Below are 27221 nucleotides of genomic sequence, written 5' to 3' on the forward strand. Positions count from 1 at the left end.
CCAAAGTCACAAAGAAACAGAAGCAGAAACGGGTAACAATTGGAGAATAAAACAGTCTGAAACAGAGAAACAGTTATCAGTTTTCAATTAACAACATCGTGTTATGTCGGTAGGCGTATCTTTAACTTCCAGATACAACTCAAAATGCCGAAAATAAAAACAACCATTTCGTGTGATAAAAATGCAAACGATTTTTATGGGGAAGCAATAGGGAAATTGGTAAAATGTTTGCTCATTATTGAGCATAATCATCATAAACTTTTATGAAATTCAAAGCTCTATTTCCCTAATATACTTTTCTTTGAAACTCAGACAGTTCGACCCAGTGGCATAAATATGTCATTGAAATACAACTCTGCTGACTTCCTTGTGGCAACTGTACTTCCGGTGACGGACGCCGCCTGTTGCCAGGCTAATTTACCCATTAAAACCGATCGTGTACGTAAATGTGCTTGGAATATCTAATAGTTTTCCGCCACATAAACGTAGAACGTAGACACTCGCTAGATTTATTAATGAAATCTGTACGATGCAGCGATCCAGGGGATTGGCGGCACCCCCTCTACAATTTGCGATGCGATTTCGACCAAGCCTTTTGACACGCTAACCAAAAAGTTCGATAACGATAAAGCGATAACGAGCCAAGCACTTCATCAAGACGCTGTCGATTAATGGTAATGGGACAGGCCAGGTGATAACACCCATCTAAAAATAAATGCTGTCGAATTTGCTGTCAAAGTAATCCGAAAACGAAATCGAAAATGGCTCGCTTTAACGTATTATAGCATGGCCAAAAACCAAAAGCCAAAAACCAAAAACCTACAAAATATTGCCTCATACCCACACGCAAACGGCCAAATATTCAAACACCAAAATTGGTTCACTTTGCGCAGGCGTAGCCAATAGGTGAGAAAATCAAAATGCAAGAGTAAAAGTTTAAAAATATATACATACAAAGCACAATTGTAAATAGATGACCGTAAGCAAATATTATTTAATCGAGGCATTAACACATCTTTCAGCTGATCCAGAGAAATGCGTTCAAGGGGGGCGTTGTTATACTCTTTAAAGGCAATAGTTAGTTGTTTGCTTTTTTTCCCCCTTTTTCCATAGAGTTGGCAACTGTTTGTGGGCAAGTTTTCCGCTTTCCGTTACATGCATTTGGCCAAATTGTGTGTGGGCTAACTGGCTCAGGGCTAATTAAAACTCAGCGGCGAACAACGAGAATTATATTGGGGGGAAATACAGAAAACTGGGTACAAAAAAAAAAAAAACGAAAAACTCCATTAGTCGATCGAAAAACTTTTCATTTCGCATGTGAAATCGGATTTGGGCTTGGATTTGGCTATGAAATTGGAATGAGGGAACATGAGAGAACATTTTGTGGAGGTGTCTCACTCTCTGGAGGCCTTAATCCCAGACATCAATCTCAATTTATAAATATCTCCAACATATACATACACATACACCAATCTCGTTAAGGTAAAACGAGTTTTGTTTTCATTTTCATTGACGATCTTGGGCGTTTCTTACTTATTGAATCAATTTCAATTGAAAGCAATTACAACTGAACGCTGACGCATGTGCATTGTCATGCTGGAAGTGTTATATCTTAAATAAGATTAAATCTTTCATATATAGGAGTTGTTGAGATCTTAACAATGCCATACATAAAAACCGTAATCCTAGCACAAGCCCAGCTTTACAACTTTTCATGTTAGAAACTCTAGTAACTCTAGTAAATTTTCATAACTCCAATACTACAATGTTTAGTTTGAGCAATGAACCAGAAAACGCATGTTTGCTACCGATCTGAGATGCAATTTATTTAGTTGGGCTGCGATCTGAGATTCTTTCACCGCTCGACAATCCCTTGAACTGCTCAGCGTCAGAACTTTATAATAGACATATATACATACCCTGGGCACAATGCGACAAGTATTCAATAGACATCGCATTCTAGTGCCTCCATTTGTGTGTTAGCCTTTTTACTTGATTATTGTGCGGCACTAACAATGCCCTCAGGCATTGCGACGGCGACATAAATTTCGATTTTTCAGTTGCCATTGCAAAAAGTGCCAAAAGGAGGGAGATTGGGGGGTACATACATACATAGTTCTGTGGGCCGCAGAAACTCCGTTGGCGGAACAGAAATAGAATCACAAGTGACTGACAGACAAAACAGCAAAGCTGGCACAGGGACGGGTTATATGGGAATGGATAAACGAAGAGGGGGGGGGGATAAGAGGGGAGCTCGGCTGGGCGGAGGCTGCAACCGTTAGCGTGGAATTAGCGCATAATAATGCTGCGTCGTCGATGCAAAATGGCTGAAAGGCGAGTGGAAATGCGAGCACAGTTTGGCCAGCACTGCCGCATGCCAAGTGCAATGAACCGCCGAGTGGTACTGCTGCTCCACCGTTGGGTGGCCCCGTGGGTGGGTGGGGGCACGGCGAGTCGGCCAAATATTTGCTCAACATATTGCCATTTGAATGGGGATTACCTCAATTGCGTTACAGTGTTCGCTGGCTACATAGAAATGTTCTTTTTACACAAACTTCTGGCAATTTAAGCAATCATCAACTACAGCAGTCGCTCATTGGATACATTTTAAATTTGTATACATTAAAATAATAAAACATTTAGAACTTCACATTGAAGAAATAAAGACGAGCGACCACTGTAGCATTTTCTAGGTTTAATTGTTCTCAATTGAAATTGTTTTGTGGATGCACTCACCTGCTATGCGGAGAACCGCACGATCCGCCGGATCCAGCTGCAGGATGCTGAGCGGCTTGTCCTTAGCCCATTCGCTAAGGGATTCGCGATCCATCATGATGTTGGCGGCACTCCCCGTGGACGCATAGATGCGGCGTCGCTGGCACAGCTGCTGCTCCGATTGATGCAATCGCGGCTGCAACTGCAACGTGGGGCACGACGGCGATGGTGCGGATGGCGATGGTGACGGCGAATGATGGTGGTACGGATGATGATGATGGTGGGAGGATCCGTGGGATCGACCGCCTCCGACGCCGCCGAGGAGTGCCGCCTGCGGGGAGTGGGGCGACTGGGGGGTGGAGCGCGAGCGGACGTAATTGCGGGGGGACGCCGTGTTGTTGCCGTTTCTTGTGGCTGCGTGATGCGGAGTTTCCCGAGTTTTCACGGATGCGTATGTGCTGCGTCAGCCTCTTGTGTTTACTTTGATTGCACTCGAGTTTCCCTGTACTTAATCTTAATTTTTAGCTAACTAGAATTTGGCTAGCAACATATTTGCTAAATTATAATACTTAATCTGCAAGAGAAATGAAAATAAAACATAACTTTAGTTATTTAGCTGTAATTTTAGCAAGAATATATTGTGAATCGCTTATTTGAATTGTTATTTGTTATTGTGGGTATCTCACTTATTTCGCGCACGAAATTGCCTTTTTTTAATAGTTAAAATTGTCTATTGTACTTCAAATCAAAAAGCGCGCTTCCATATTTTACTGCATACTTCTAGGCTGGTTGAAAAGTAAAGTTTGAACTGCATTCACACACTTATTTGCATATTTTATGGGTAAGAGTCGGTAGTGGGACACAAATACGGGGTAAGGTGGAAGAGCGGTGATTTCCACTGCCTTATCTCTGTGCTCTCATTTACTCGCAGTAGGTCATTGGCAAATTAAGCGGAAAACAATGATCCATTAATGTATAAAAATATACATGAGAGCAGTTGCTGATAGTGCGACACAGTTTTGAAGTTACTGTGTCTCGGCTATTTTTTCGAAGTAGAAGTAAATCGAATTTGCAACGGAAACGAATAGAAACCACCAAAAGAAACAGCAGAAAGAAAAAAGACAACAATAAGCGTAGTTTTATGTGTGTGTGTATGTGTGAGCTTGAGTGGGAAGTGCATCAAAATGTCAACAAAAACCGCAAAGAGAGATGAAAGAAAAAGAGAGCGACCGGTTTTTTTTCAGTTAGAAGAGAATGCGCATGCGCAAAGTTTAAATACCGGAAATAAGAAGGAGCAAAAAGAGTGGAAGAGAGAAAAAGATAGCAACACAAGAGAAGAGCAGAGCAAAACATTTGTATGCAGCTGTCCAAAAGCCATAAAAGAACAAGAAGAACTAGAATTGCTATTGCTTTTGGCCCGTTATTGTGACTTGGTTTTAAGTTCAAGTCTCTCTTTCTTTCCGTCTATACTTCGCTATCTCTTTCCCCCTTTTGTATTGGCAAAAAACACAACGGGTGGACAATATAGAACCAAAAATTTTCTACAAATTCGGGTTTGAAGTCATCGGGTTGAAGTCATAATAACACAATTTTTATTGAATAAAATAAAACTAAACTAAATAGAATTAATCGGCAATGGTACATAAACTATTTTAGATAATTGTATTTATAATATACCCATTAAACTAAGATAGCTGAGCAATTTCCTGTTACAAATGAAGCCTATAAAGTAGAAATAACTTTTAACTACTTAATTTGAAACGCTAAAAAATTCTGCAGTGCTATTCATATGTCCGCACCTGTTTAGCAGCACGGCTCGATTGCCAATTATCGCTGCTAAATTGTATTATTATTGGGTATTCAGTATTGGCGGTTGCCGCGTGGGATCGACGACTTGCGGGCTTTTATCAGCTGCGGCACATAAACAAACTCTAACTGTACAACGTGGAGCGTTAAATAAAATCGCTCCATAAATGCCAGTCGAACGACTAAATTTGGTTTGAAGAGAGGGGGGGAATATGTGGAACGTGCGCTGGGCGCCTGATCAGATTACCACCAATGACTCTCAAACTATAAGCACTCAACAGGTTGACAGACGGCCTTTGAATAAAAATAGTTATCAAACGATATACGAGCGGATAGGAAATACTGTAGTATTTTGGGTTTTCAGTCGGTACGGTTACCTTTTCTTCTATGTGCGTGATTCGGTTTTCTTATCAGTTGCCAGCAGATAAGCGAGGCAATGTGTTTGTGATTGCGCTCATGACTTGATAAGTTTCACGGCTCCCACGAAACTGCTCTCTTTTCAGGGGAACAGATCTTGTACATAGTATATTACAAATATTTATCTTTGACTTTATTTTTATATAAAGTATATCAAAATGTTAGCAGGATCTAGGCCAAATATTATACTTCACCCTACCCATTTCATATTAGTTCGTCTCACAAAAAAATTGTTAACGAAATAACAGTTTAAATGGAATTTATTGAAATGGAGAATGTAAATTAAATAATACTAAATATTCAGTGAAAATTAAATGTATTGCCACTTCTAAATCAGTTAGTTGTAAATTAGTTGTAAATTGGCTGTTTCGGCCATCGGAATTACTCTGATTCCTTCTACCTGAGCAACGGAACCTGAGGCTGATCTAATCGAGGGGCCTTCTACATACTGACTGATTTACGATTCCTCCCTTCCGGCGTGTAAGACAGCGGCAGACCCACATTTAGTCTTAATTTGAACAAAGCCACTCGGCATTAAACTTGCAAATTAGATGCGCAAATTGAACGAATAAATGGCGAATGAAAACGAAATCGAAAAGAGCCAAGTCGATTGTACTACATACATAGCTCGTTGCCCTCCGACTGAGCGGTGATCAAACCAAAAGCAGCGCAGCAGCTGTTGTGACTGTAAAAATAACACAAATGCGCGGCGCCGGCCAAACAAAAAGTGAGCAAACCTAAGGTTGCCGAAGGCCAAGGGCTCTGTGCAAATAAAGGAATTAGCAGGCTGCCGCATGGGAATGCAAACAGAATGTATCTAGAGTCTAGACACTGTCTTCTCGCCGAAGTGCCAGTGAAGAAATGCCTCTTAAGATACGAAATCACTCAACGGAGTCATAGGGGGATATTACAAATTTTCACAAAGTTGGGACTTTTTAAATGTATAGTGCTATCTTTGAAACAGCAGGCACATTTTTTTAAAGGCATAAGTGCTGTTAAATTCTTTGTGGTTTTATATGAGCCTATTTGAAATATAAGTAATCATTTCTAGACATGCTTAAAACCATATTTTTAAGTAATAATTAACCCAAAGAACGAAGTTGCCTTTCAATAAAAGATATGGCAAAATATGTTAAAATTATGACTTTTGAAATAGTATACCAAACAAACTAGCTGTTATTTCAGTTTTAAGTATCTTTACATAACTAAGAGCTTAAATTTTTATGAGTATTAGCAAATGTAGCAAGCAAATAATTTGTTTAAGCCAAACACAAAACTTTAAAATGCTTAAAATTGTTACACGAAAATCATACAGTGAGTGGAAAAAATGCTAAACAAATATAGAAAAAAACCGTTGATCGATATTTGTCAATTAGACCCTGTACCCCAAGCACAATATTTCCGGCCGATCACTTTTATCTGTATAACAACAACTCGACTTTATGATCCAATGCCACCACTCAAAGCGCCATTCCATTTCGCCATAAAGATATGGAGAATTCCCTTGAGATTAGGGCTTGAGGAACTGAAAGAGAGCTAAAATAGACGGAATTGAAATTCTGGACGGGATTTGGGATGGGAACCCACTTATTCGCGTAGGTGTCCCCAGTTCTCACAGGGCTCTCGTGGATGGGGTTCACCCAGAGTGGAATTATGCGAGACACAACCAAGTCAATTAAGCGACAGTTGAAAAGGCAATAAACAGGCCAACCGCAAAAGTCACAAAACAATAAACGTTGATAAAAATAAAATGAAACACAATGAAAAAAGAGCAGGAGAATGAAACAAGTTTGACAACGTCATCGCTAGAAAATAGAAAAACAAAATATTAAAAAAAAAATAGATAAAAGGGTTCGCGGGGCTGTCATGGGAACAACGTTCGAGTTGAAAAATTGTCTAGTTATCAACAATGGATTTATTAAATGTGGAACTAGGCCCCGGGCTACGCGGCATGAAATCATATTCGAAATAAATTGCATTGATTGCTCCATTAGATCATTGCTACAGGGTTATTGTTATGGGATTATGTCATGGTATTAACTATCGGTGATCGCACAAATTTGCATGTCAAATTGCTAAACGGGTTCAATTGATTTGATATTCTACAAGTTCGAACTCAAATCGATTGATATGAGGGGCATGCTCCGAAGGTTTCTAGAACTGCCCAGCTGCTTGCTCCATTAGTTAGTGTGTGCTAATTGATAAATAGACACACAGACGATCGCCGACTAATTAGGCTCCGAAATTCCTAGTGGGCGTCGCCCGTCGGAACTTTAATTATCCACTCAAAAGGGCAAAGATCAATTCGGAGTGTGGAACGCAGATCTGGTTGCTGAGTTCTTTCAGCTGGGAGTTGTGCTATTGTTGTGTGGAAATCGAGCGCTTGATTGCATTGTGTTCCCGCTTATCACAGATGCCACACACCAGATATGGTCCGACAAGGGTTCCGAGATGCAAGTACCATGTCTATCGCAGATAGGCGGGTTGGCATCTGTGGCTTCCCGACAGCGTGTGAGAACATTAGCTAATGGAGCGCAACCAAACCAATTTGACACACAATCGGGACTTTAACCTTTCATAAGAACATCTTTATTGGATTCCTCGAATGGTATACTATTGAAATATTAAGCATGAGCATGGTCAGCAACAAAGTGCATTAAATCATTCATATGTAACTTATCGTAGCCATCTTAATACTTTTATAATATGTATGCAAAGACAGGGATAAGAAACAATTACAGTTAGAAACATAAGTATAAAAACTTAAGTATCTGATCCTTTTCTCAATTGTTTAATTAAATGCCACTACCGACATCAGCTTCAATTACCCCAATCGAATGGAAATAAAACACAACCGTAATGCCAGCGGACACACCTCCTCCGTTAGTGTCTGAATTTCCACCCAGCGGAGACATCTAGATTTCCACGGCCGATGGCCACTTTGTAGTGCAATCGCGACCTCGATGGAGTTTTCCAACTGACGATGCCAAGTGCATGTCGCTGCCAATCGAGGGAAACACTACAAAAACCTGAAACTTGTCAGACGGCCCAGTAGTAAGTAATAAAAAACGAACGCAGCCGGCAGAAGGAAAACCGGCGAGGGGATTGTGGAGTCTAGTTGTTCGGAGCCCAACGCTTGAGTGCATTTTCCAGGCCGACAATCACCACTAGACAACTAACAACTAAAAAACTACTTGAACAACAACTAAGACAACAGCAATAACGAGCGTTATAAAGGCAACAACCCCTTTGACGGATTGCGATCCCAGCCAAGTTGGTGTTTGATTATACTTTATGTTACTTGCCGACTTACACAGTAGTAGTGGTAAAGTCACAGGGTGTGTCGCAACACATCCTTTCGGGACTCATTAAAAGCGCATTCGAAAAATTCATTAGGAAACGTACCTAAATGAATACTTGGTTCCGGCAGAATATGCAAATTAATTTAAACCCCCCTATCCAGTGTTAAAACTTGAAGCTATCTCAAGGGTATTAGGTTGCTACTTATTTTATGAAACTTTTTATAAAGAAATGGTTATATTATAAATAATATTGTTTTTCATTTATCGAGTCACAGTTATTTTGTATTGAGAAAGGTCAAGAGAGAAAAGCTGCCTCATTTTTGGCCAAACTAACCAAAGTATCTATCTTTTGCAAAAATATTTAAGCAATGGATTCAAAACATGATTGATTGAGTCTTATGATACTAATAAAGTACATATGTACTACATGCATAAACTCATATTTATATAGCTTTAAACATTGGGGATGAATAAATCGAAAAGGTCTGCAGTACAGGGTGTTTGTTAAAAAACTCCCCCTATGTACCACCCAATTCCAATTCAAATTGTGTTTTCTTACAACCAGGAAAACTCTTTGGGAAATGAAAATTAGGCCTGCCGCCAAATGTTGTTTCTTTTTTTATTTTGGGGTTGCTCACCAAAACAAATGAAATTGTAAACAGAGCAGAGCAAAATACCGGCGAAAGGAAGGAACAGGAGAGAGCCAAAGAGTGTGGGAGGTGAGCGCAAAGCTTCGCTCTTCCTCTTACCCGCTCTCTCGTTTTACCTGTGGTCAGTGTCAGTGTCAGGCGCTCACGCACACGTGTGCCGCGTGGTGGGTGTAATGCGCGTAGCCTGGCGATTTTGAATGAATGACAAAGCAGACGGACGAAAAGGAACGGTACTCGTGACGGATGTGTCACCACCGCCACGCAGAAAAAAACCATTGACCGCCCCTCCTCACTATCGATTTTTCTCCAGCCACGGTACATGTGTATTTATGAATGTACATACATATGTATGTAAATACGTGTATGAGACAATGACACAAAGTAAAGCATTTGCTAATTAGAACAAGCATTTGATAAAAACACAAGGGCGAATGCTTTAGCAGATAGTACAAATAGATGCATAGATAGATGGAGTGGACCAGATAGGCGAGAAAGAGTGGAAGTCAGAGAGTGCGAAATTATTGTGCTGACTTTGCTTTGATTAGCCGGCCAGCAACTAAGTCATCGTACAGTCGTACTTTCCTATGGGGAATTTCGCACTTCTTGCAAAGACTGATCCAATAACCCTGTTCCATTGACGCATTCTTATAGCGCAGTTGTGAATGAGTTAATTTATGAATGATTTGAAGGTCTTTAAATATTTATATTATAAAGCGAGTTCTTTAAGTAAACGAGTTTTACAACTTTCTGTTCCAACCTTTTTTCTTTTCAAAAGAAGTACGGGATCTTTTTGACACAGCAAGGATTTTTATTTACCGTTAAGCATCATAGTACACTATATGTGCATTCATTTTCGAATGTTAAAATCTTCGAAGCGACTACCCCTTTTTGAACACAGGAACACAGTGAATGGGGTTAATTATTTGAGGAGCAACAAAAAAATACAATCATTATCCGTATAAACAACAAAGGATGGTCAGTTTGGGATAGGCAGGTACGACTGTAGATAAACGCACCTGCGTCAGAGGGAGCGGGTTGCGGCTCACACATGACTCTTGCTCTGACACAGTTTTATAAACAAATTATTTAATTTGTTTACCCGCCCCCGTACAATAAAGCAACGGCTGTCGGTTTAAAAATTCCACTCACACAATAGCCGAATGAGGAAAAGAAGACAGAAGGAACACCCAAAAAGGAACAAATGATGGCTTTTATTTCGGCTTTCGGCATTAAGGCATTTAGCACATTGCACTTTGCTTAAGTTTGCTGATTTTTCGGCTGTTTGTCGTTTGCACTGTCACCGCTTTTTGCACAATTTCTTCGTATTTTACACGGTTTATTCTCGCCTCGGTTGTTCGTGACTCATGAAAAGGAGCACCGCAAAAGGGCACCGAAAGTGCACTGGGCGAGAGCGAGAGAGGGCGCATGTCAGAGAGCGATTGCGTTTGCGGCGGCGGTTGATAGAGAGAGATGGCGAGTGGGAGCAGGGAAAAGGACGCAAAGAGAGAGGGTGGGTATTTGATGTATGTGTGTGTGTTTGGTGTGTAAGTGCAGCAAACGTTTTTCATCCTCTTCTTCTTCTTCTGCTCTTTTTGTTGTGGCTGCTTCCACTATTTTCCTGAATTTCTGCTTTACTTTTTTTTTTGGTTTTAGCTTTTCGCTCCTGCTCTATGCTAATTTTCACTATTCACTGTTATATACACAATATTTTCCACTATTTTTCTTATTCCGCTCGCAGCGCTTTTCATTTGCCTTTGCACTGTTTTCCTTTCATCACGCAACGCAAAAGCTTATAACAATAATTTATGGCAATTTCGTTTGCAGTTTGAATGAACTGCACTTTTTTCGCGTTTCTGGTTACACACACTTTACATGGCTGTGCTGCGGTAGTTGTTGTTCTTGCTGCTGCTGTTGCTTTGGTTGTTGCACTTCTTGAAAACCGTTACACTTGTGCAATTTACCCAAAAACAAAAAGAACAGCAGCAGTAGAAGCAGCAAAAGAAGCGGCAGATTTAATGACCCGTCTACACTCACACAATGCAACGGACGCACACATACACACGCTTACGGCTGCAAGTGCAACGGGCGCAACAACAACAAACGATTCACGTGCACTCGGCGGCGCAAAAAACGATCTTATCTCGTATATTTTCAAATGAATATATCTAGCATCTCGACTGTAACTACTCTATAAAGTTGTATCTACAGTTTGCGATTCACAAATATCTCAATAACGGTTTCGTTTTCCGCCAAAACACAGAAAAATGCAAAAATTCACGGACCGCCCCAAAAGTTGAACCTTCCGATTTCCCGAGTTTCGCCGAACTAGCAGTTGATACGATTTCTTTTAGTTTTATTTCAATACATTTGCAATCGCCCGGTATGGTGGTGTTATTCTTAAGTCCTCGCATGGTCTCACTAGGCGGTATTACGGTCTTACCTAAGGTGTGCATAAAGCGCCAACGGGCAAAATGGGAAACTCTGATATAAAATTTGGGTGGGAAACTTCGATAATATTATGGCGGAAATAGGTACAGGTACAGTTGTTTACTGAATAGGGAAATCAAAAAGATACGAAATGAATTTCCACATATTCATATTTTAATTGACAATAACCTAGGTCATTCTATATAGGAAAATTCTAGTTATGGAACTTTGTACATAAAAATCAGTACACCGATTTTTTCAGCATCATTGGTTGTAAAATAGTAGAGATTTTACTATTTGCAAATAACTATACGTTATACGTTAATGTTTCATATTTTTATTTTTATGTAACTTATGATCAGCTTTTCCTTCGATTCCCATCATGGTTTATAAGTCCAGAGCATTGCCTTGGCCACCTCCTTGGCAACTTCAGCTCCGACCAGTTGCTCGGTAATCTTCAAGGCGAAGTCAAAAGTAGTGCCAGGACCACGACTTGTAATTATGTTGCCATCCTGGACCACAGTCTTGTCGTCTATATAACTGAGTAGTCAGAGTTTCCTGATAATTTAATAAACACGTAATACTGGCAAACCTACCAATAAAGTTCCTTCAGCTGGGGCTTCATATCCGGGTGCGAAGTGATGGATTTCCCCTTGCCGATTCCGTGCTTGGCCAGCGCCGTGGGAGCGGCACAAATGGCGGCAATCAAGCCGCCCTTTGATTCCTGGCAACGCAGCACATCGCCAACGGCAGACGAGTTCATCAACGCCTTGTTGCCAGCTAATCCGCCAGGAAGAACAACCACATCGTAGTCACCTCTGGTCACGGCCTCTTCCAGTGAAGTATCCGGCACGATGACCACAGATCGGGAGCACTTCACCGGTTCACAATCATGCAAACCAGCCACGGTAACAAGGATCTAAAATTGCAAATGATATAACAAGGGGATCTTCGAATTATTGAATCATTTACCTTTCCTCTTCGTAGAACATCGGCGGATATGGTAAATTCCATTTCCTCCGCTCCCGGCGCCAGGATGATCAGAGCGTTTTTGGCACATTTATCCTGGTTGGATTTGCACCTGATCACGCGATGAGCATGGGTGACCCCATTTGGAAATGATTTCCTCAAAACTGAAAGCATCCTAGACTCAAAAGGCAAGACGAGTGAGTGTTTAGTTAAATATATTTTTATTGAACAAAAATGAATTGTATATGCTGTTTTCTTATTTTAAACGCAAACTAAAATCGTTTTTGTTTTACAAGGGATGGGTACATTTCGTGGGTTTAAAAAATCAAATCGAAATCGATAAAAATAATTACAATTTGTATAAAACATATACGATTTGTTGTTATATATAATTGTGTTTTCCATAACTTAATTGAGTTTGTTGATTTTTGTTTGATGGTTTCTTGTATTGAAGCGCTTATAACTAATTGTTAAGACAGCTTGACAGAATTATATCGAAAAGATCATCAACTTTCATTAAATTGCATATTTCACAAACTCGCATTTTGCATTTTTTGTTTTGTTTTTCGTCTTGTTTACACATATAATGTTGTGGAAAAATGTCGTTTACGTCGTAATTTAAGTCACATTTAAAACTGGTTTGATTTGTATTCGTCATTAAACTTGATTTTGTTTTGCCTTCTTTTACTAATAACATTTAAAAAGATCACCAAAGTTACAGATTTCCCATATTACGTTGCTCACGTTGCTTATTTTTCTTTATTCATAATGTTGATGTATTTTTGTTTTCCTTTTGTTTTTGTTTTGTTTTTGTTTACTCCTCTTAGATTAGAACTAATAATATGTATTTTATTGATTAATTACCCGGCATTTTGGTTGATTTTTAAAGTAAGGTATGTACCAGATGATCTCCCTAATCTTAACGCACGAATAAGTGTTACTAACGTATTGATTTTGCTAGTCGAATTTCAGCTAAGGGGTTCGTTATCCGATCTGATCCGATGCGCATTTGGAACACTAAGTCGAGTGTGGATTGTGTGTATTGTGTGGATTGAGTGTTTGTGGGCTAATGGCTATGTGGATCGCGCATGTGGTCCGGGTTCGAGTGGGACTCTGGGTCTAGTTGGAAGAGTATAGAGTACACACATACATATATGGTATCATAAGTTCATAAGTTATTTCAAATATAACGTTTTAATTGCTTGGAGTTAGTCCGTCACTTCTTGAAATCTCGGTAATTGTGGCATATATGTAATTTAATCGTTAGTTAGATTTAGATTTGTATTTTTATCTTTTTATTTCCTTTAGGAAGAGTTGTGCAAATTGCTGTTCTAGCTTCGATTTCGATCTGATTATATATCTAGGTATATATCTATATTTGTTGTATATAATTGTAGACATCTATAAACGGCACATTTATAAGTAATATGTAGAAACAATGCGATTCCTTTCTGTATTTCTTACTCTTCTCTTCTTTTTTTTGTTCAAGTTTTTACTTCCATTTTTTTTTTGTTTTTTTTTTATTTTCGTTTTTTCTCGATCTATCTTTAGTTTAAAGCTCAATTGAATTTTGACAGATAAAAATGTAAGTTCCCATTTGGATATCCCGGCTTTTTGTCTTTTTATTTGGGCCTTGCCTCTGAGCAGAACATAGTTTGGAAATGATATCTAAGGCCATCCACGATCTTCAATCTTCTCCTCCAACTTGTTTTCCTTTTACTTAGCTGCACGACACTGAAGAAACCATTGAAATTGTAGCGTGTGTGAGTAGTTTTCTTGAGTTCTTGGGAAAATCGGAGTTATCCAGCTTTACTATATATGTATAAGTTTTACGCGTGTATATAGGGACAACTGTTACAGCCCATTTTTCTTGGATGGGAGGAGATAGCAGCTTGTTATTGGCATTTTCATTAGTGATAAGGGTTTTCCCACCGATATTTCCGCTTCATTCATCTTGCGAGTAAGTTAAAGCTTTGGACTTTCTCATGTATTGTGTGGTAAAGTAAATTATTGTTGAATATTTCGCTCATTTTACAACTACGAGATGCATTCATTGTCGGCACACATTTCAGCTTCAGCTTAAACTAAGTGAATATATAATGTAAATGTTGGTTCTTTCTGGCCGATCTCAAAAATCGAGCCCCGAATCGCGAACTCCTTTGCATTGTTTCGTTTTCGTTTTCTTGTTTTTTTTTTTCTTAAAACTAAAATTGTTTGATTCGTTTTTTTGTTGGTTTTTGTTTGTTTGTTTTTTTTTGCATCGGGTTGCTTTAAGTAAAAATTAAGACATAAGTTTAAAATTTTAATCCCTTGTGTAGAAACGTTATTAGAAAAAAAAATGGAAAATGAATAAGTCCACAAATACGCCCACACAATTAATTGCACAGCCCCACAAAATGTTAATCGCATTTAAACGCATTACCAATTAATATTAATTAATTAATAAGCTATTAATATCAGCTATGTTGAGCCTCGTTGGAAGGACTAGTCAAAATTTAGACAAAAAAAAAACTTTATTTGAAGACTTTTAAATATTAACTCTGGTTTTAAAATTTCTGCAAAAGATATCATTGCACTCGAAGTAGTTGACTAAATGATAAACATCGAGAAGTTTAAAAACAGGCATTGAGAATGCAGATTTAAAAATTTTTTGCCACCACTGAAATATCAAGGGATTTGAAATCATTCGTGAAGTTCCACCAGTTTGTATATGATTTCAAATCCAAAGAGATTTCTATAAGTTCGATTCAACATTTTGAGGGACCGCGTGCGACCTCCTTTCTTCCGTTCTGTTCCCTTTTTTTCTTTATACATATATTCTTGAGGATTACCAACTAATTTGTAAGTGCAGTAAATGATTAAATATAAGCATATAGATTTATATATATTATGTATTTTATAATGCTCACATAATGTACGATTGGCAAAACAGCTTGCAAACTTGGAAACTAAATCTAAATTAAAGGTTCTGTGAAGAAGGATGTATACAATTATAAATTAGGTTTGGCCCGGGCGATTCCGAGTGGATAGAACGTCGTCGCCCGCGCCGCATAAATAACAACTCATTATAATGTTAACTTGAACTGTGTCCTCGATATAGTACAATTACTAAGCATACGTTTCATATTGATATTGATATTGTTTGTTTGCTTGTTGATTTTGGCGAAACTAAAACTACTTTGTAAAATATTGAAATGTTGTTGCCACCTCCCTCCGGCGGACGGTGGAGAAGAGTTACCTTGTTTATTATTACCCGTACACCACTTTGATCTAAAGTTAATTAATACGAAATTATTACAACGAAAAGCAGCGAAGAAGCCAATTCGAAGCATCAACATGAAGAAATCAACAAATTTCGTTAGGCATTCGTTTTAAAAAATATATATATATATATATAAGGTACAACTAAATATATCATAAGGCTTATTGTAGGAGGTACATAAATAAGAGGACATTGAGTGATATGCCTTGGACTCGAGGAGGGTTGAAGAAGTTCGGAGTCTGATTGTGTGGTGGTGTGGTGCATAAAAGAGGGTAAACTAAGGACTAACATAAAATATCAGCACTGCCAACGTAACGTGTCTGCTACCGTGTTATTTGCACTTTTGAATTTAAGTAATCTACATTGTTACAACAGCTCCATCCGCTTGGTTATCGTTTCGTAAAAACTTTAAATTTTAGTTTTAGATTCTAATTATGTATGTATATATTAGGCTCTGCTCTATAAGTATAGCTATTGTTTTGACCAAAAGTTTGTCCCTTGTTGAAATTGCAGTTCTCGTTATTCATTGCCCACTTAACTTATCTGGCCTTGCTTGCATTTTTCTCTCTCTCTCTCTCTCTCATTTTGTGTTCGGTTTTTGGTAGAGCCCAACTTACAAACTATTAAATGTTCTTGCTTGGTTTTGTCAGCGCCCTAGTTGAAGTATTGAAGTAATTCATTAGTACATGCTAAGTTGTGTCTACACACTCTTTCAATGCTTGTCGCTTTAATGTCGCTTGTGGTTTTTGTTTATATTTTGGTGGTGGTCTTCGTTCACAGTACAGAGAATCCGAGTGGTTGGTGTTCATGTGGTGTTTGCTGTGTGAGTCGATCAGCAACGTATTCATTTTGTATACTAAAAACCTTTGGTTGTATGCATTCATTCATTATCATTCATCATGTCTTCATTTCGTATCGTGTAAAAATATATTGTACAATTTAATCGTAATTTCTATTACAAAACTTGTCTCTCTCTCTCGTGCTGATGACGCTCGCTTTTCACGTAATTTCACTTCCATTTTGGTTATGTTTTAATTTGTTTTGTTTTTCTGGTGTTGGTTGGTGTTGCTGTCGTAGTTTTTGTTCCCTTTAGTTGATTTCCTATTTGCTTTCAATTTGTTTGCTACGCTTGTTTTTGAGAATTCTCACATTTCTTTGATTTCGCAAACTTGTGCCTGACATTCGATTAGTTATCATTTCTCACTGTGTGGCTATCTGATTTGTGTGTGTGTGGATGAGTGAGTGTGTGGATGGTGTTTGTGGGATTTTCATTACTCTGCTTACTATATATGTACGTGTACGTAACTAATGCATGCAAGATCTTCGTATTCTGATTGGTTTTTCCACCCATCCGCGCTCTCTCAACGTAAAACGTAACTTAATTCTAAACTTCTATGCTTGGCTTTCATCCGCTTTCCGCTTTCTGATTTGAGGGAAGGAAGTGGGGAGTTGCTTATTCGAATCGAAATTCGAAACTGATTTTGTATTCTTTAGCTTTTTGGTGTTGGTATTGGGGAGGGGCGATACTTTTTAGGCAAAGTACATGACCTTCTTGGTATCCGCGTGCACAGTGATGGCCCTGGCCATGGCACCTGGCGTACGATCCTCTGAGCAGCCGCTCTGGTGCGAACCCTCGCCCGAATCGTGCTCCTTCTCCACCAGATGATATCTGCAAACGAATTACATTACATTAACGCAAAGTCCAATTGAAGGGTAATCGAATCCAATGGCTTACCTGGCACGGAAGGCCACTAAATGGGCGTAGTAGGCTGGCGCCGGTATACTGACGGATCGGGTGCAGCGCACGTACGTATGGCATAGCTGATACGTGAGGCACTGCAGCTCGTCCGAGTCAAAGTGATTGTCGTCCCACAGAACGTGGTAGTGCGAGGGGCGACTGGTGCCCTGGATGCCCTGATGGCTGCATAGATAGAAATCAAATTCGGTGGGATGTGTGATGCCCACATCGACGGTGGTGCCTGCGGGAATATTGCCCGATTTGCCGCTCTGCTCCTTCTTCTCCGCGCAGAAGAGTCGAGTGTGATGGCGCTTCTGCACCACAATGAATGTGATGCCCGGCCGATACTCTGGCTCTAGCTTAATGCAGGCCTCGCGAATGGCGGTCAATTCGTGTTGCAGGACATGTGGGAATTGTCCCTCGGAGACTCCGTCACGATAGAGTATGATGCGGTGGGGCTTGTAGCCGCCCGTCGACTTGTAGAACATGATCAACAGCTCGCGCACCATGCTGCTCAGCTCCTGGATGATCTCCTGTCGGTGCTGCTGTACGCGAACGGTGGCGGCATACCGCGATGGATGGGCATCCATGGAGCCCACGACGGCGGCAATCGATGGTTTCTTGTTGTCGCCAGCTGGTGGGTGTGTCACATCGGCACCCAAAAAGATGACCGGCTCATTGAAGACCTTTGGCCGAATGGAGGGGACCAGAATTGAATTGATGCCGCCCAACTTGACGTTGATCTTCAGACACAGATTAGAGAGCGTCTGTGGCGATGTCTTGTTCACGTTCTTGGCCTGCACACACTGGGTGGCCATACCCAGAACGGTGTCACCTACACGCTTCACCTCGGCGTATACTGGAGTCTTGCCGGGCAGCACAACCACGACGAGTTGCAGGCCGGGGAAGGTGATCTTCAGGTAACGGAACATGGGTTCCACTTGATCCGGCCCGGTGGCGTACTTACAGAAGCACGGCTGTCCAATTATCGGCATGCCTGCATCGTTTGAGATCTTCTGCAGCTGCTGGGTGAAATTACGCAGCGCATCCTCGCGCACCGTGCGCTGTGGGGCAAAACAGGCGATGGCCCAGATGCGGATCTCGACGCCAGTGAAGAACTGCTTGCCTCGCATATCCCATACACCCTGGTTGGGCGAGGCCAAGCTCACCTTGTTCTGTGGCGGGAACAGCTGCTGGCCGGTGAGGCCGGTAGACACACGTCCCCCATACTGAAGCTTGGGAGGAGGCAAGACGCGTCCTCGTACCTCCATCATCGAATTGGAGATGGTCAGGCCAAACTCTTGCACATACGAATCGTTGTTGAAGTCGGCGCGCTTTACCAAGTTGTTAATCTCACGCTCACGATCCGGAGCTGAACGAGCTGTGGCCTTGATCATGGTCGACGTCTGCATATCGGTCAGCTTTTTAATGCACCGCTGTCCGGCCACAATGTTGCACACCTCTAGAGGCAGGTAAGTGTGCTTGTGCTCTTGGCCAACCTGCAGGCAGGGCAAGTGCGGGTAGCGCAATTTCATGCGGTACTTGTCCAGGAAGTACTTGGCCACGGTGCACTCTACGGTCTGTCCGTTCTCCAGCTGCAGTGGGAATCTAACATGATGATGAAGCTTGGTTAACAAAAGCAGAAATGTTTAAAAATGCTGAATACATACGATTGCATCTGAGCGGGGCGGCGAGTGACGTTGCACACACGATACTTGCGACGCATCTGGCCGCAGTGGGTGATCTCGATCTTCAAACCCTTGATCTCCTTCGTGAACTTGACGCGCTGCGAATCGGTGAGCGGTTTGCGCTGCTCGTTGATGTCGCGAATGTCCAGCACCTCGCACATGAAGTCAATGACTGGTTGAGCCTTGTAGAAAGCGGTGGCCGAGACTGAGGAATATGTAATCATTAGTTGGGCAAATAGATAATACAGAGCATTGCGAACTCACCATCGATATTGAGCATCATCTTCCACTGCGAGGGCCTTACGCTCTGATGGAAACCGAACCAAACCTCGCGTCCACCACCCAGGGGATGGTAGTAACCCTCCGGGGAACTGAAGAAGCTACGTCCCACTGGCGTGTACGTCATGCTGGGCAGATGGCGCATGACCACATCGAGCGCCAAAATGGCATCATAGGGTATCTGCCGCGTGCGGCCTTCGAGAGCTTCCTCCAAATTGAAGAGCGAGACCTGAGCCTGCCACTTGATCGTCACGCGAAAGATTCGATCTTTGCCCTCGCCGGGTAGAGTAACCTCCAGCTCTAGACGCTCGTTGCCAATGGGCAGGGGATCGCGGGTATACAGATTGTTGCGACCATCGAACACCGGCTTGAGCACTCCGAAGATCTTGCTATAGGCATGCACCATAGTCTCGATAATCTCACGGTTCACCTTTCGCGGACACTTGTCCGGCTGTATATTGATGTCATAGTGATGCACATAGCCACGCGGCATTGTCACCTGGAAGTGATTGGCGCGCAGCACAATCGGGCGACCCTCTCGTCCGAGATTCGGGCGTCGTGGACACGTAAAGACGGGCATATCCGGCTGCGTGGCTGGCGTTGCGGTGGCAATTGCTGGCGTCACGCTGCCGGTGGTGGCACCCAAGGCGGAGGCCACCTGGGCGGCAGTTGCTGCTGCACCGGCCACAGTTGCTCCACCAGCGGCCACATTCTGGGCACTTGGGCTGGTGACGGCGGTGGGATTGACCGACGAGCCGGGCGCTGGTGGTGCTGCAAAGTCAATTGCCAGTTAGTCTCTTCTTCGAAAAAGTTCGTTTTCCAAATAATTTAAGGTTTTCAAAAAAAAAAAAACGCAATATCTAACTGTACTTTTTGGATTGGTTCTCCTCACATGCTTGGATAAATCTCAGGAACTTTAAGATATCAGAATGTTTCGTTATACCACGCATACATTTCTAAAGAGCATTTAAAGTTACAATAACTAATAGAAGATCTTTATCAACTAGAAATCCCTATATTCCAATGAGATTATCCAGCGTATGAGAATGAAAACCCACTTAATTGCTACAAACAAAAAATGATCATGCAACGAGCATAAGACATAAACTATTACATATTGAAATTCAAAACAGGTGTTTGTAGGTGTTTTAGTTCAGGTGTAGAGTAATACTTCAAGTGCACTTTGCATGGTACAAAGAAACAAACATTTACACGAAATAAAAGTTCAAAAAGTTAGTTTAAAGGTATTGGTACTGGTTTTTTTTTTCGTTAGTTTTTTGTTAATAACATTACGGCAAAAAGAATGATTACGGATTACGGATTAGTTGGGTTGGTTGGATTAGTGGGGGAACACCAAACTAAAGAACATAAACACAAACAGTTCGGTATAGCGTTTCGAATCAATCAAATTGCATAAGGATCTTAGTAATTTTAGTAATCGTTTTTGGTTCTTGGAGAGTAATTTACATGTGAGCGTGTCGAAGCTAGTCTGCGCCTGAGAGGGACTCTGAGGCCGAGTGGGCGAGGGGGTCCACTGTGACTCTATAAAAAGAAAAGGTAATCAAATCAACGCAAGGTAATCAAATGAACGTGGAAATGAAGAGATTCCAATTAAAATGGCAATAGGGCAAATGGCCAATCGATGGTTTGTTGTTGTCGATGATGGGGAATCGAAAATGATAATGATAATGATAATGTCAATGGTGGAGAACGATGTCGGAAAACCGAAAACAGTTGGCGATAACGAACGAAAAAGAAAACGAAATTAAAGTGCGTTAATAATATTTTAGTTACAGTTTTCTTTCATCGTCGTTATCAATAGATATATATATATATATAATATGTATGTATATGTGTGTGTATTTCCGTTTATATTTGTATATAGTATCTTTATAGAGTTTGTATGCCACCTGCTGCCACAAGTTGTTTGCCCCTTTGTCCAGTTACTTAGTAGGTCGATTGGTTATTTGATTTGTATGCAAGTCCCGCGTTAGCCACCATTTTGTTAATATTTTGCAGTTATATCATCCTTGTTCCCTGGGTTCCTTTGCAGGTGGTTTAAGTTTTGATGTTCTACCAAGTGCTTCGACCACCTATCTAAACTGTATGCTTAATTAACTGATAGTTAAATCATTATCTTTAAACCAAATCTACACAATACTGGTATATATAATACAAAGATTCTAGCGCTTATAGATTATAATCCCATGATGTTGTTTATTGTGATAAAAAAAATATGACATATGATATTGGAAAAGGGTACCTATTTTGAAGTTCTCTGGCATAAACAACAATCGCTGTTGGTAAGATCCCATTAAATATATTCAGATTTCAAACAAAAGAATCATATTTTTCGACGATCCCTTCCTTCCCCAGCAAACTCTTTTCATATTCGACGACTTCTACGTTTTCACCCCATTGAAGCATAAATATTTAAATGAAATACGCACAATTGGTGGCAAATTGCGACGCAATTGGGAGTGACTGCTCTTCAAAAAAAACCCAGATCCATATACGAAACCGAATTCGAATAAATTCGAGACGCAGGCCCCAAAAAAGACGCCAGAGATTAACCCCCGTAAAAGCTGGAAACTATTGCGACGCGACGAAGGTTGTTGACCCAATTTTTGCGCATTTTCAACTCTGCACTTTGACGCACGTGTCTGTCTGTGTGGCATTTGCACGTGTGTATGTATCACATATGTATATGCATAAAGGTGCAAGTAGAACATCGAAAACTTGATTAGTGGGCGGCTGGGCGAAGGGGAGCTGGGGGGCTGTGTGGCATGGTGTGAGGGAAACTTGTGGCAGCAATCGCCTATTTTTGTATTCTTCTTTTTGTTCTGTCTGGAAATTGTCTGTCTGTTCTTTTAGTCGCAATCATCATTTGCTAGCCACTTACGTTGTCCAACTGGATACATGTTTTTGCACTAAGTTAGGTTTTGGTTTAAGAAAAATAATTAATGTAAAAAATGTTGGCTCGTGTTTGCTTTTCGTGTTTTGGTGTAAAATGTAATTGATTGTTTGTTTCTTTGTTGTTGTTGTATTTGTTGTTGCCTTTGCTTTTGGTTTTCTACTAATTATTTTGTTTTTTTTTTTGTTTTTGATTTCAGCCTTTTGCTTATCACACTTTAAAGTAGTTTAAAGTTTTATTCGTTTGGTTGATTTTGCATTTGTTTTGTTTTTTGTTGTTGTAGTTGCGCGTGGGCGTGGCGTAGGCTTATTATATATAAATTGGAATTATGAGCAGACAAGTGGGTGTGCTATCTTGTCGCTGTCTCTCGCTCGACTTGCATTATTTTATTTATATTACTCGTATGATTATTATTATTATTATTATTGTTTGTTGTTGTTATTTTAGTATTGGAAAAGAACACAAATGTAGGCACAGCTTTCGTTTAATTTTATATGTATGTATCTTTTATGTACACACCTAGGCGTGTATATATGTATATTTATATACTTATATATGTATCTAATGCTCTTGTAATACAACTAAGAAAAAATTCTTCTTTATGCTCGCATATCTCGTGAGTGCAATTGTATGCGTGTCTGTCGCTCTGTGTGTGTGTGTGTGCTCCTCCGCATATACAGCAAGAAAATGCGTTTGTATGCGTTTTTTTTTTATATATGGCAGCCCAAAAAATGTGTGCACGTAGAATTCTTAATTTTTCGAGACGTGGTTTTTGTGCACCAAACACGTTCGCGCCGCCCGCTCTTATGCACAAACCGTGGCCAGACTATCGAATTTTGATTTAGCACAACTTTTGTTAGCTTTTCACGCCGCGCATTATGCAAAAAATGCAATTTTCTTCAGCTTTTCCCACAGCAGCCACACACTGGACGTCCACACAAAAATTGTACTCGCGACGTGTGAGCGTGACGCATGCTGTACACTCTTAACCACACTTAAATGAGGGCAAAGCACTCTCGCCCGCAGCCGTGCGAGTGAGCGAGATGACTATACAAGCAGCATCTGGGCATAGCGAGGCAGGGTTGCTAATGCCAGTGTTGTACAACCATCGGCGGTCATCGTGAGTGGGCCCGTTATCGCTATCGTCGCTCAGCTGTTACGTAGCGTGTTTGTTACGTCGTAAATTTTGTGCGGAAAAACCGCAGAGTTTTCATTGCCGCCGTGAAAAAAACATAAATAATGTCTGTGCCTTTCAGTGGCGCATTGCGGCGTTCCGGCGGCATTGTGTCCGCCATTGGCAAGCAGCTGAAGAGCGTGAATTTGAAGGGCGTCAAGCGGATAACCGTGCAGTTCGATCCATTCGCGGAAAATGTCAAGTCCACACGGTGAGTCGGAAAAGCGCTTTTCACCGATATCGATAGCGGGACATGCGCACTACACCCCCTATTCACCACTCAAATTGGATAGAATTTTCACGAAACCGAAAGGAAAAAGAAAATCATACTAAGAAGAAACTGAGAAAAACCAAAAAGGGTGCAGTGAAGTATTCACACCAGAAAAACCGATCCTTCGAGGGCTAAAAAGGTGATGGGGTTGGGGAATGAAATAAATGCGTGCCACACTCACCGTAGACTTTCCCAATGATGCCCACGGTGGAGGTCATCTGGAGATCCGGAAAAGTCAGCGGCAGCGTGTGCGGATGGAGCTGAGCTGGCCCACCGGGAGCCAGCTCACGCTCCGTGGACATTTTAGTCGGTGTCGGCGTCAGTTTGAGGCGGCGTCGCTGCTCCTGAAAAATCAAGTAAATCGTGATGATAAATCAATAATCTAGATATCTATTTCAATTCTAATTTCAGGGAATTCCTCTTCCTGCTCTCCACACCCAAAGTGGCAGCTACGAATCCCAAGTGCGTGGTCAAGCCAGAAATCGTCTGCGATCGCCAGCCGGCCAACATCAAGTTTGCCCTGATTGATTCAGCGCAAGGTAAGAATACCTAAACTGGGACAGCTGAAATATCTAACTAAAAGGAACCAAAATACATATGAAATATGTATTGAAAAATTGGTTTCCTTTTAGCGTGGGCAACTAAGTTAACCCTTTTGAAACTGCAACATTCAAAGAGCAAACACTTATTGATATTATATCATTCACAGAACAAGCCCAAGTCAAGGAGATCCGCTTCAACAGCGATAACCTAAACACACTAGAGCTGCTGCAGCTGTGCAACAAGCACGTGTCCAGCTTGGCACCGCGCGAGGAGATCACCAACAAGGTCCTGACCAAGGCGGAGAAACAGAAACTAGCAGGAGGCGCCGGCGGCGGAAAGAAGGCAACCAAGAAGAAGTAACCATCAGGATGGTGAGGAAGCACAAAGGAACACTGGCGGTGATCGAGAAGATCTACCAGGATATACCCGCATTCTCCGACATCTTCACCGAGGAGAGCTTCTACATGTTCGCCTTCTGTTTCGTGTGCGCCACCATTCTGGTGGCCTTCATTCTCTCCCGGTTCATCACCATCAAGCCCGTCGATTTCTAAGCCAATTGTATTGTTCAATTCCGCACACGTACTTTTCAAAATATATATACGCTCTAACATGTAACAAACACTCCGCACTGTATTGTCTTTTTGGCCCGACTGTGCAAAAGGGCAGCGCTCGATTCGATTCGGTCAGCCTGTCGTTTGTTTCATTTTTTTTTCGCCATTCGAAACCAGTTTTTCGGTCCCTGGCAAACCGGAAAATCATCTGCTCCTGCTGCTGCTGCAGCGGCTGCTGTTTGCTGCGCTTGCTGATGTCAGCGGATCGGAGAGCCGCCTGCCGTCCCAAAGCTTATAATCACAATGGGGCGGGAGGAGCCAATGGTAATTGGACCGCAGGAAGTCGACCAAATGGGCCATGCAAAGTGGACGGTGGACGTGGCTGGGGTGGACCACTACAGACTTGTTCATGAATTGTGGCATTAATTTGTTACTGCTCCAAGTGAATGATCATCTGCATTCTTGTAATGACAACAAGGATGCAACAGGCAGTGGAGAAAGCTTCTCTGTTGCCAAGACAGCTGTTGAGATGAATTGAAGTCTTATTCTAATGGGGGAGCAAGGAAGAAAGTGCACTGTGCAGTTCAAGCTTTGAGCTAAAGTTTTGAAATGGCGCGCTCTAAATGTGTGAATATGTACGTATTTGCGACGAAATCGATGGCTGCAACTGGCAACAATCTGTTGGAGTGTGGCAGCTGCAAAAATGGTTGGTGAAAGTTGCCCCAAAAAGCTGCGGCACCCTGTGATTAATAGAATTCTGTTCAGAGTGCCCCCAAGTTCAATGTCAGGCTGCAAGCTTTCTCCCCGCCTGTTCGCCAGCCGTTTTGAAGGAGTCACGTCGTAAAAACTTTCACCACCCACTTTTAAATTTTGAAGTTGCGAACGAGGTATTATAGCTTCGATCATAAGATTGCAAATTGGAGCTTGCGCATTAATAACATAGCAAATTTAAGTTTTTGAAACCGATAAGTTTTTTATACTTATAAAACCTTTTTTTAATATGTCGCTAGAAACGTTAAAAAGCTTTGTTTAATTATAGCATAAGTCCTTACAAATTGGTTTTAAATTACTGGTTTTTGTTATAAGTTAGTAACTCATATAAATTTTAACTCCCCAATGTTTTGATAAGATTTTAATCGGTTTAGGATTGGATCATATAATCCTATCGCAATAACTGTATAAAAGGGTATTATTAGTTTGTTAAAAGTTCAAGAGCATGTAAACCTGTCGACACGAACTTCTTCGTCGATTCGTGACGTAATTCGCGAGGGACGTGGATGGCGGGGATATTAACGAACGAAAGTTCTATTGGAAGCTAAGGATGTGACCTTTCTACCAAAACATAAACACTGTCTGTACGGTCGTCCCTCTCGCACCCCCGCGCTCACACGCTTGGCGCTCTTGAAAATTTCCCAAAGCATATGCTCAGGCGCCATTAGTGTTTTGGTTTCCTGTATTTTTGTTTTTTTTTTTTTTTTATTTTGGGGCACTTCCATTTTACTTGCAGCTCCTGCAGCTGTTCTGGAAGCCTCCATTTGCCGGCAAATTGAAAGATTCATAATTTTGTACTTACCTTATCGCAAAATTGCAGCTGACTTTGGTGTGTGTGTGCGCTTTTATCAGCTTTATCAGCGGCAAATCAATCGTTTTTTTTGGTGAATTCCGTTTAATGGAGGGGAACTCATTAAGGAGTTGAGTGGGGTTTGCGTCTCGACTGGATTTAAACCGTTGCGGACGTTACTTTTCCAGCGCTAATTGGAAGAAACGAGAAAGATAAGTGCAGGAAATGGAAATGGAATTGGTTAAAACGCAGTTTGTGCGGCTGCTGTTGTTGTTAGTGTTGCCAGATCGTTGCGCCGGAGATATGCATGAAATTGCGAGTCCGGGGAGCTTTTTGTTTACTTTGCTATTTGACAACACACACTCTTAAGCAGCTCCTATTTTATTTAGTTTTATTTTTTGCAAGCTTCCAGGCCTGTTTAACAGCGCGCGTGTGTGTGCGTGTGAGTCAAAGGTTGTCGGTGTGCGTTAGGCACTCGACTCTCTCTCTCTCTGTCTCACTGCCCTCTCTCTTCGCGCTTTCTGTGTTTGCTTTGATTTTTGTTTTTGCCGCGGCTTTTAACTTTTTTATGACAACTACTTTGGAGGGAAAAGCTTTCCCCACAGCTCCGCGAAGCAGTCATGCAAAAAAAAAACATACAGGCTGCCACTAGACACACACACCTTCTCACGTCCGCCAAAAGCACCAACACACAAACACACACAGGCACAGAGATTGCTGCAAAATGAAAGCACCAACAACAACAGATACAAAAACATCCAGCCCGCAACGCAAAAATTGGCGAAAAAATATGGCAATTACTGCAGATCTGGATATATCCGGGTTTGATTCGCCTGGCGGAGATCGCTTGAGATCGTTATGTATGAGAATTGAGAGTCAGCTTCGGAAAATTGCGAACGCGCGAGTTTTGCACAAACACAACTTATTTGCTGGCCGTTTTGGAATTGAATAAAA

The 27221-nt window shown here is 41.3% G+C and overlaps 5 protein-coding genes across 17 annotated transcripts in view; 2 read left to right on the top strand and 3 right to left on the bottom strand.

Annotated features, from left to right (window-relative positions):
• shot (short stop) overlaps nucleotides 1-11217 on the bottom strand; it is a 77874-nt gene extending 66657 nt beyond the window's left edge. For all 8 annotated transcript variants that reach the window (NM_001144187.2, NM_001144185.2, NM_166015.2 and 5 more), the window contains exons 1-2: nucleotides 11173-11217; nucleotides 2737-3289 (exon numbers count right to left, since the gene is read on the bottom strand). In NM_001144187.2, coding sequence (NP_001137659.1) covers nucleotides 2737-2833 — 97 coding nt within the window. In that variant the 5' untranslated portion in view covers nucleotides 2834-3289; nucleotides 11173-11217. The remainder of the gene's footprint in view (nucleotides 1-2736; nucleotides 3290-11172) is intronic.
• A 423-nt stretch (nucleotides 11218-11640) lies between these two features.
• On the bottom strand, nucleotides 11641-12484 carry DJ-1alpha. The gene is made up of 3 exons (NM_137072.1): nucleotides 12290-12484; nucleotides 11914-12236; nucleotides 11641-11857 (listed from the first exon to the last, which is right to left on the bottom strand). The coding sequence occupies exons 1-3, from the start codon at nucleotides 12458-12460 to the stop codon at nucleotides 11698-11700; spliced, it is 654 nt and encodes a 217-aa protein (NP_610916.1). The 5' UTR covers nucleotides 12461-12484; the 3' UTR covers nucleotides 11641-11697.
• Nucleotides 12485-12493: 9 nt separating this feature from the next.
• AGO1 (Argonaute-1) lies at nucleotides 12494-27196 on the bottom strand. Of its 4 annotated transcripts, none has more exons than NM_001259385.1 (8): nucleotides 27069-27196; nucleotides 26280-26457; nucleotides 23794-23956; nucleotides 20721-20795; nucleotides 19239-20024; nucleotides 18957-19179; nucleotides 17284-18894; nucleotides 12494-17217 (listed from the first exon to the last, which is right to left on the bottom strand). In NM_001259385.1, the coding sequence occupies exons 3-8, from the start codon at nucleotides 23912-23914 to the stop codon at nucleotides 17079-17081; spliced, it is 2955 nt and encodes a 984-aa protein (NP_001246314.1). In that variant the 5' UTR covers nucleotides 23915-23956; nucleotides 26280-26457; nucleotides 27069-27196; the 3' UTR covers nucleotides 12494-17078. The 4 variants fall into 4 exon arrangements, with proteins under 4 accessions (NP_001246314.1, NP_725342.1, NP_523734.1 ...); NM_166021.2 differs by having other exon boundaries at nucleotides 12854-17217; NM_079010.4 differs by lacking the exons at nucleotides 23794-23956; nucleotides 26280-26457; nucleotides 27069-27196 and adding exons at nucleotides 22156-22382; nucleotides 23019-23132 and having other exon boundaries at nucleotides 14516-17217.
• mRpL53 (mitochondrial ribosomal protein L53) lies at nucleotides 23302-24771 on the top strand. Its single transcript, NM_166022.2, has 3 exons — nucleotides 23302-23552; nucleotides 24024-24151; nucleotides 24322-24771. The coding sequence occupies exons 1-3, from the start codon at nucleotides 23407-23409 to the stop codon at nucleotides 24513-24515; spliced, it is 468 nt and encodes a 155-aa protein (NP_725343.1). The 5' UTR covers nucleotides 23302-23406; the 3' UTR covers nucleotides 24516-24771.
• CG33155 (uncharacterized protein) lies at nucleotides 23302-24771 on the top strand. 3 transcript variants are annotated; one of them, NM_001032247.2, is made up of 3 exons: nucleotides 23302-23552; nucleotides 24024-24151; nucleotides 24322-24771. In NM_001032247.2, the coding sequence occupies exon 3, from the start codon at nucleotides 24524-24526 to the stop codon at nucleotides 24704-24706; it is 183 nt and encodes a 60-aa protein (NP_001027418.1). In that variant the 5' UTR covers nucleotides 23302-23552; nucleotides 24024-24151; nucleotides 24322-24523; the 3' UTR covers nucleotides 24707-24771. The 3 variants fall into 3 exon arrangements, with proteins under 3 accessions (NP_001027418.1, NP_001027417.1, NP_001027419.1); NM_001032246.2 differs by lacking the exon at nucleotides 23302-23552 and adding an exon at nucleotides 23605-23968; NM_001032248.2 differs by lacking the exon at nucleotides 23302-23552 and adding an exon at nucleotides 23605-23751.
• Nucleotides 27197-27221: the final 25 nt, after the last annotated feature.

This window comes from Drosophila melanogaster, chromosome 2R (assembly GCF_000001215.4).
Source record: "Drosophila melanogaster chromosome 2R".
NCBI lineage: Eukaryota > Metazoa > Arthropoda > Insecta > Diptera > Drosophilidae > Drosophila > Drosophila melanogaster.

Bases quoted from the DNA above. Each gene is read 5' to 3' on its own strand.
- DJ-1alpha (NM_137072.1), bottom strand. From the start codon at position 12,460: ATGCTTTCAGTTTTGAGGAAATCATTTCCAAATGGGGTCACCCATGCT. The intron at 12,237-12,289 runs GTAAATGATTCA...TTGCAATTTTAG, and splicing joins ATGTTCTACGAAGAGGAAAG to ATCCTTGTTACCGTGGCTGG. The intron at 11,858-11,913 runs GTAGGTTTGCCA...CTGACTACTCAG, and splicing joins CAGCTGAAGGAACTTTATTG to TTATATAGACGACAAGACTG.
- AGO1 (NM_001259385.1), bottom strand. From the start codon at position 23,914: ATGTCCACGGAGCGTGAGCTGGCTCCCGGTGGGCCAGCTCAGCTCCAT. The intron at 20,796-23,793 runs GTGAGTGTGGCA...TTCTTTTTATAG, and splicing joins CATCATTGGGAAAGTCTACG to AGTCACAGTGGACCCCCTCG. The intron at 20,025-20,720 runs GTAAATTACTCT...TTGACTTTGCAG, and splicing joins TAGCTTCGACACGCTCACAT to CACCACCAGCGCCCGGCTCG.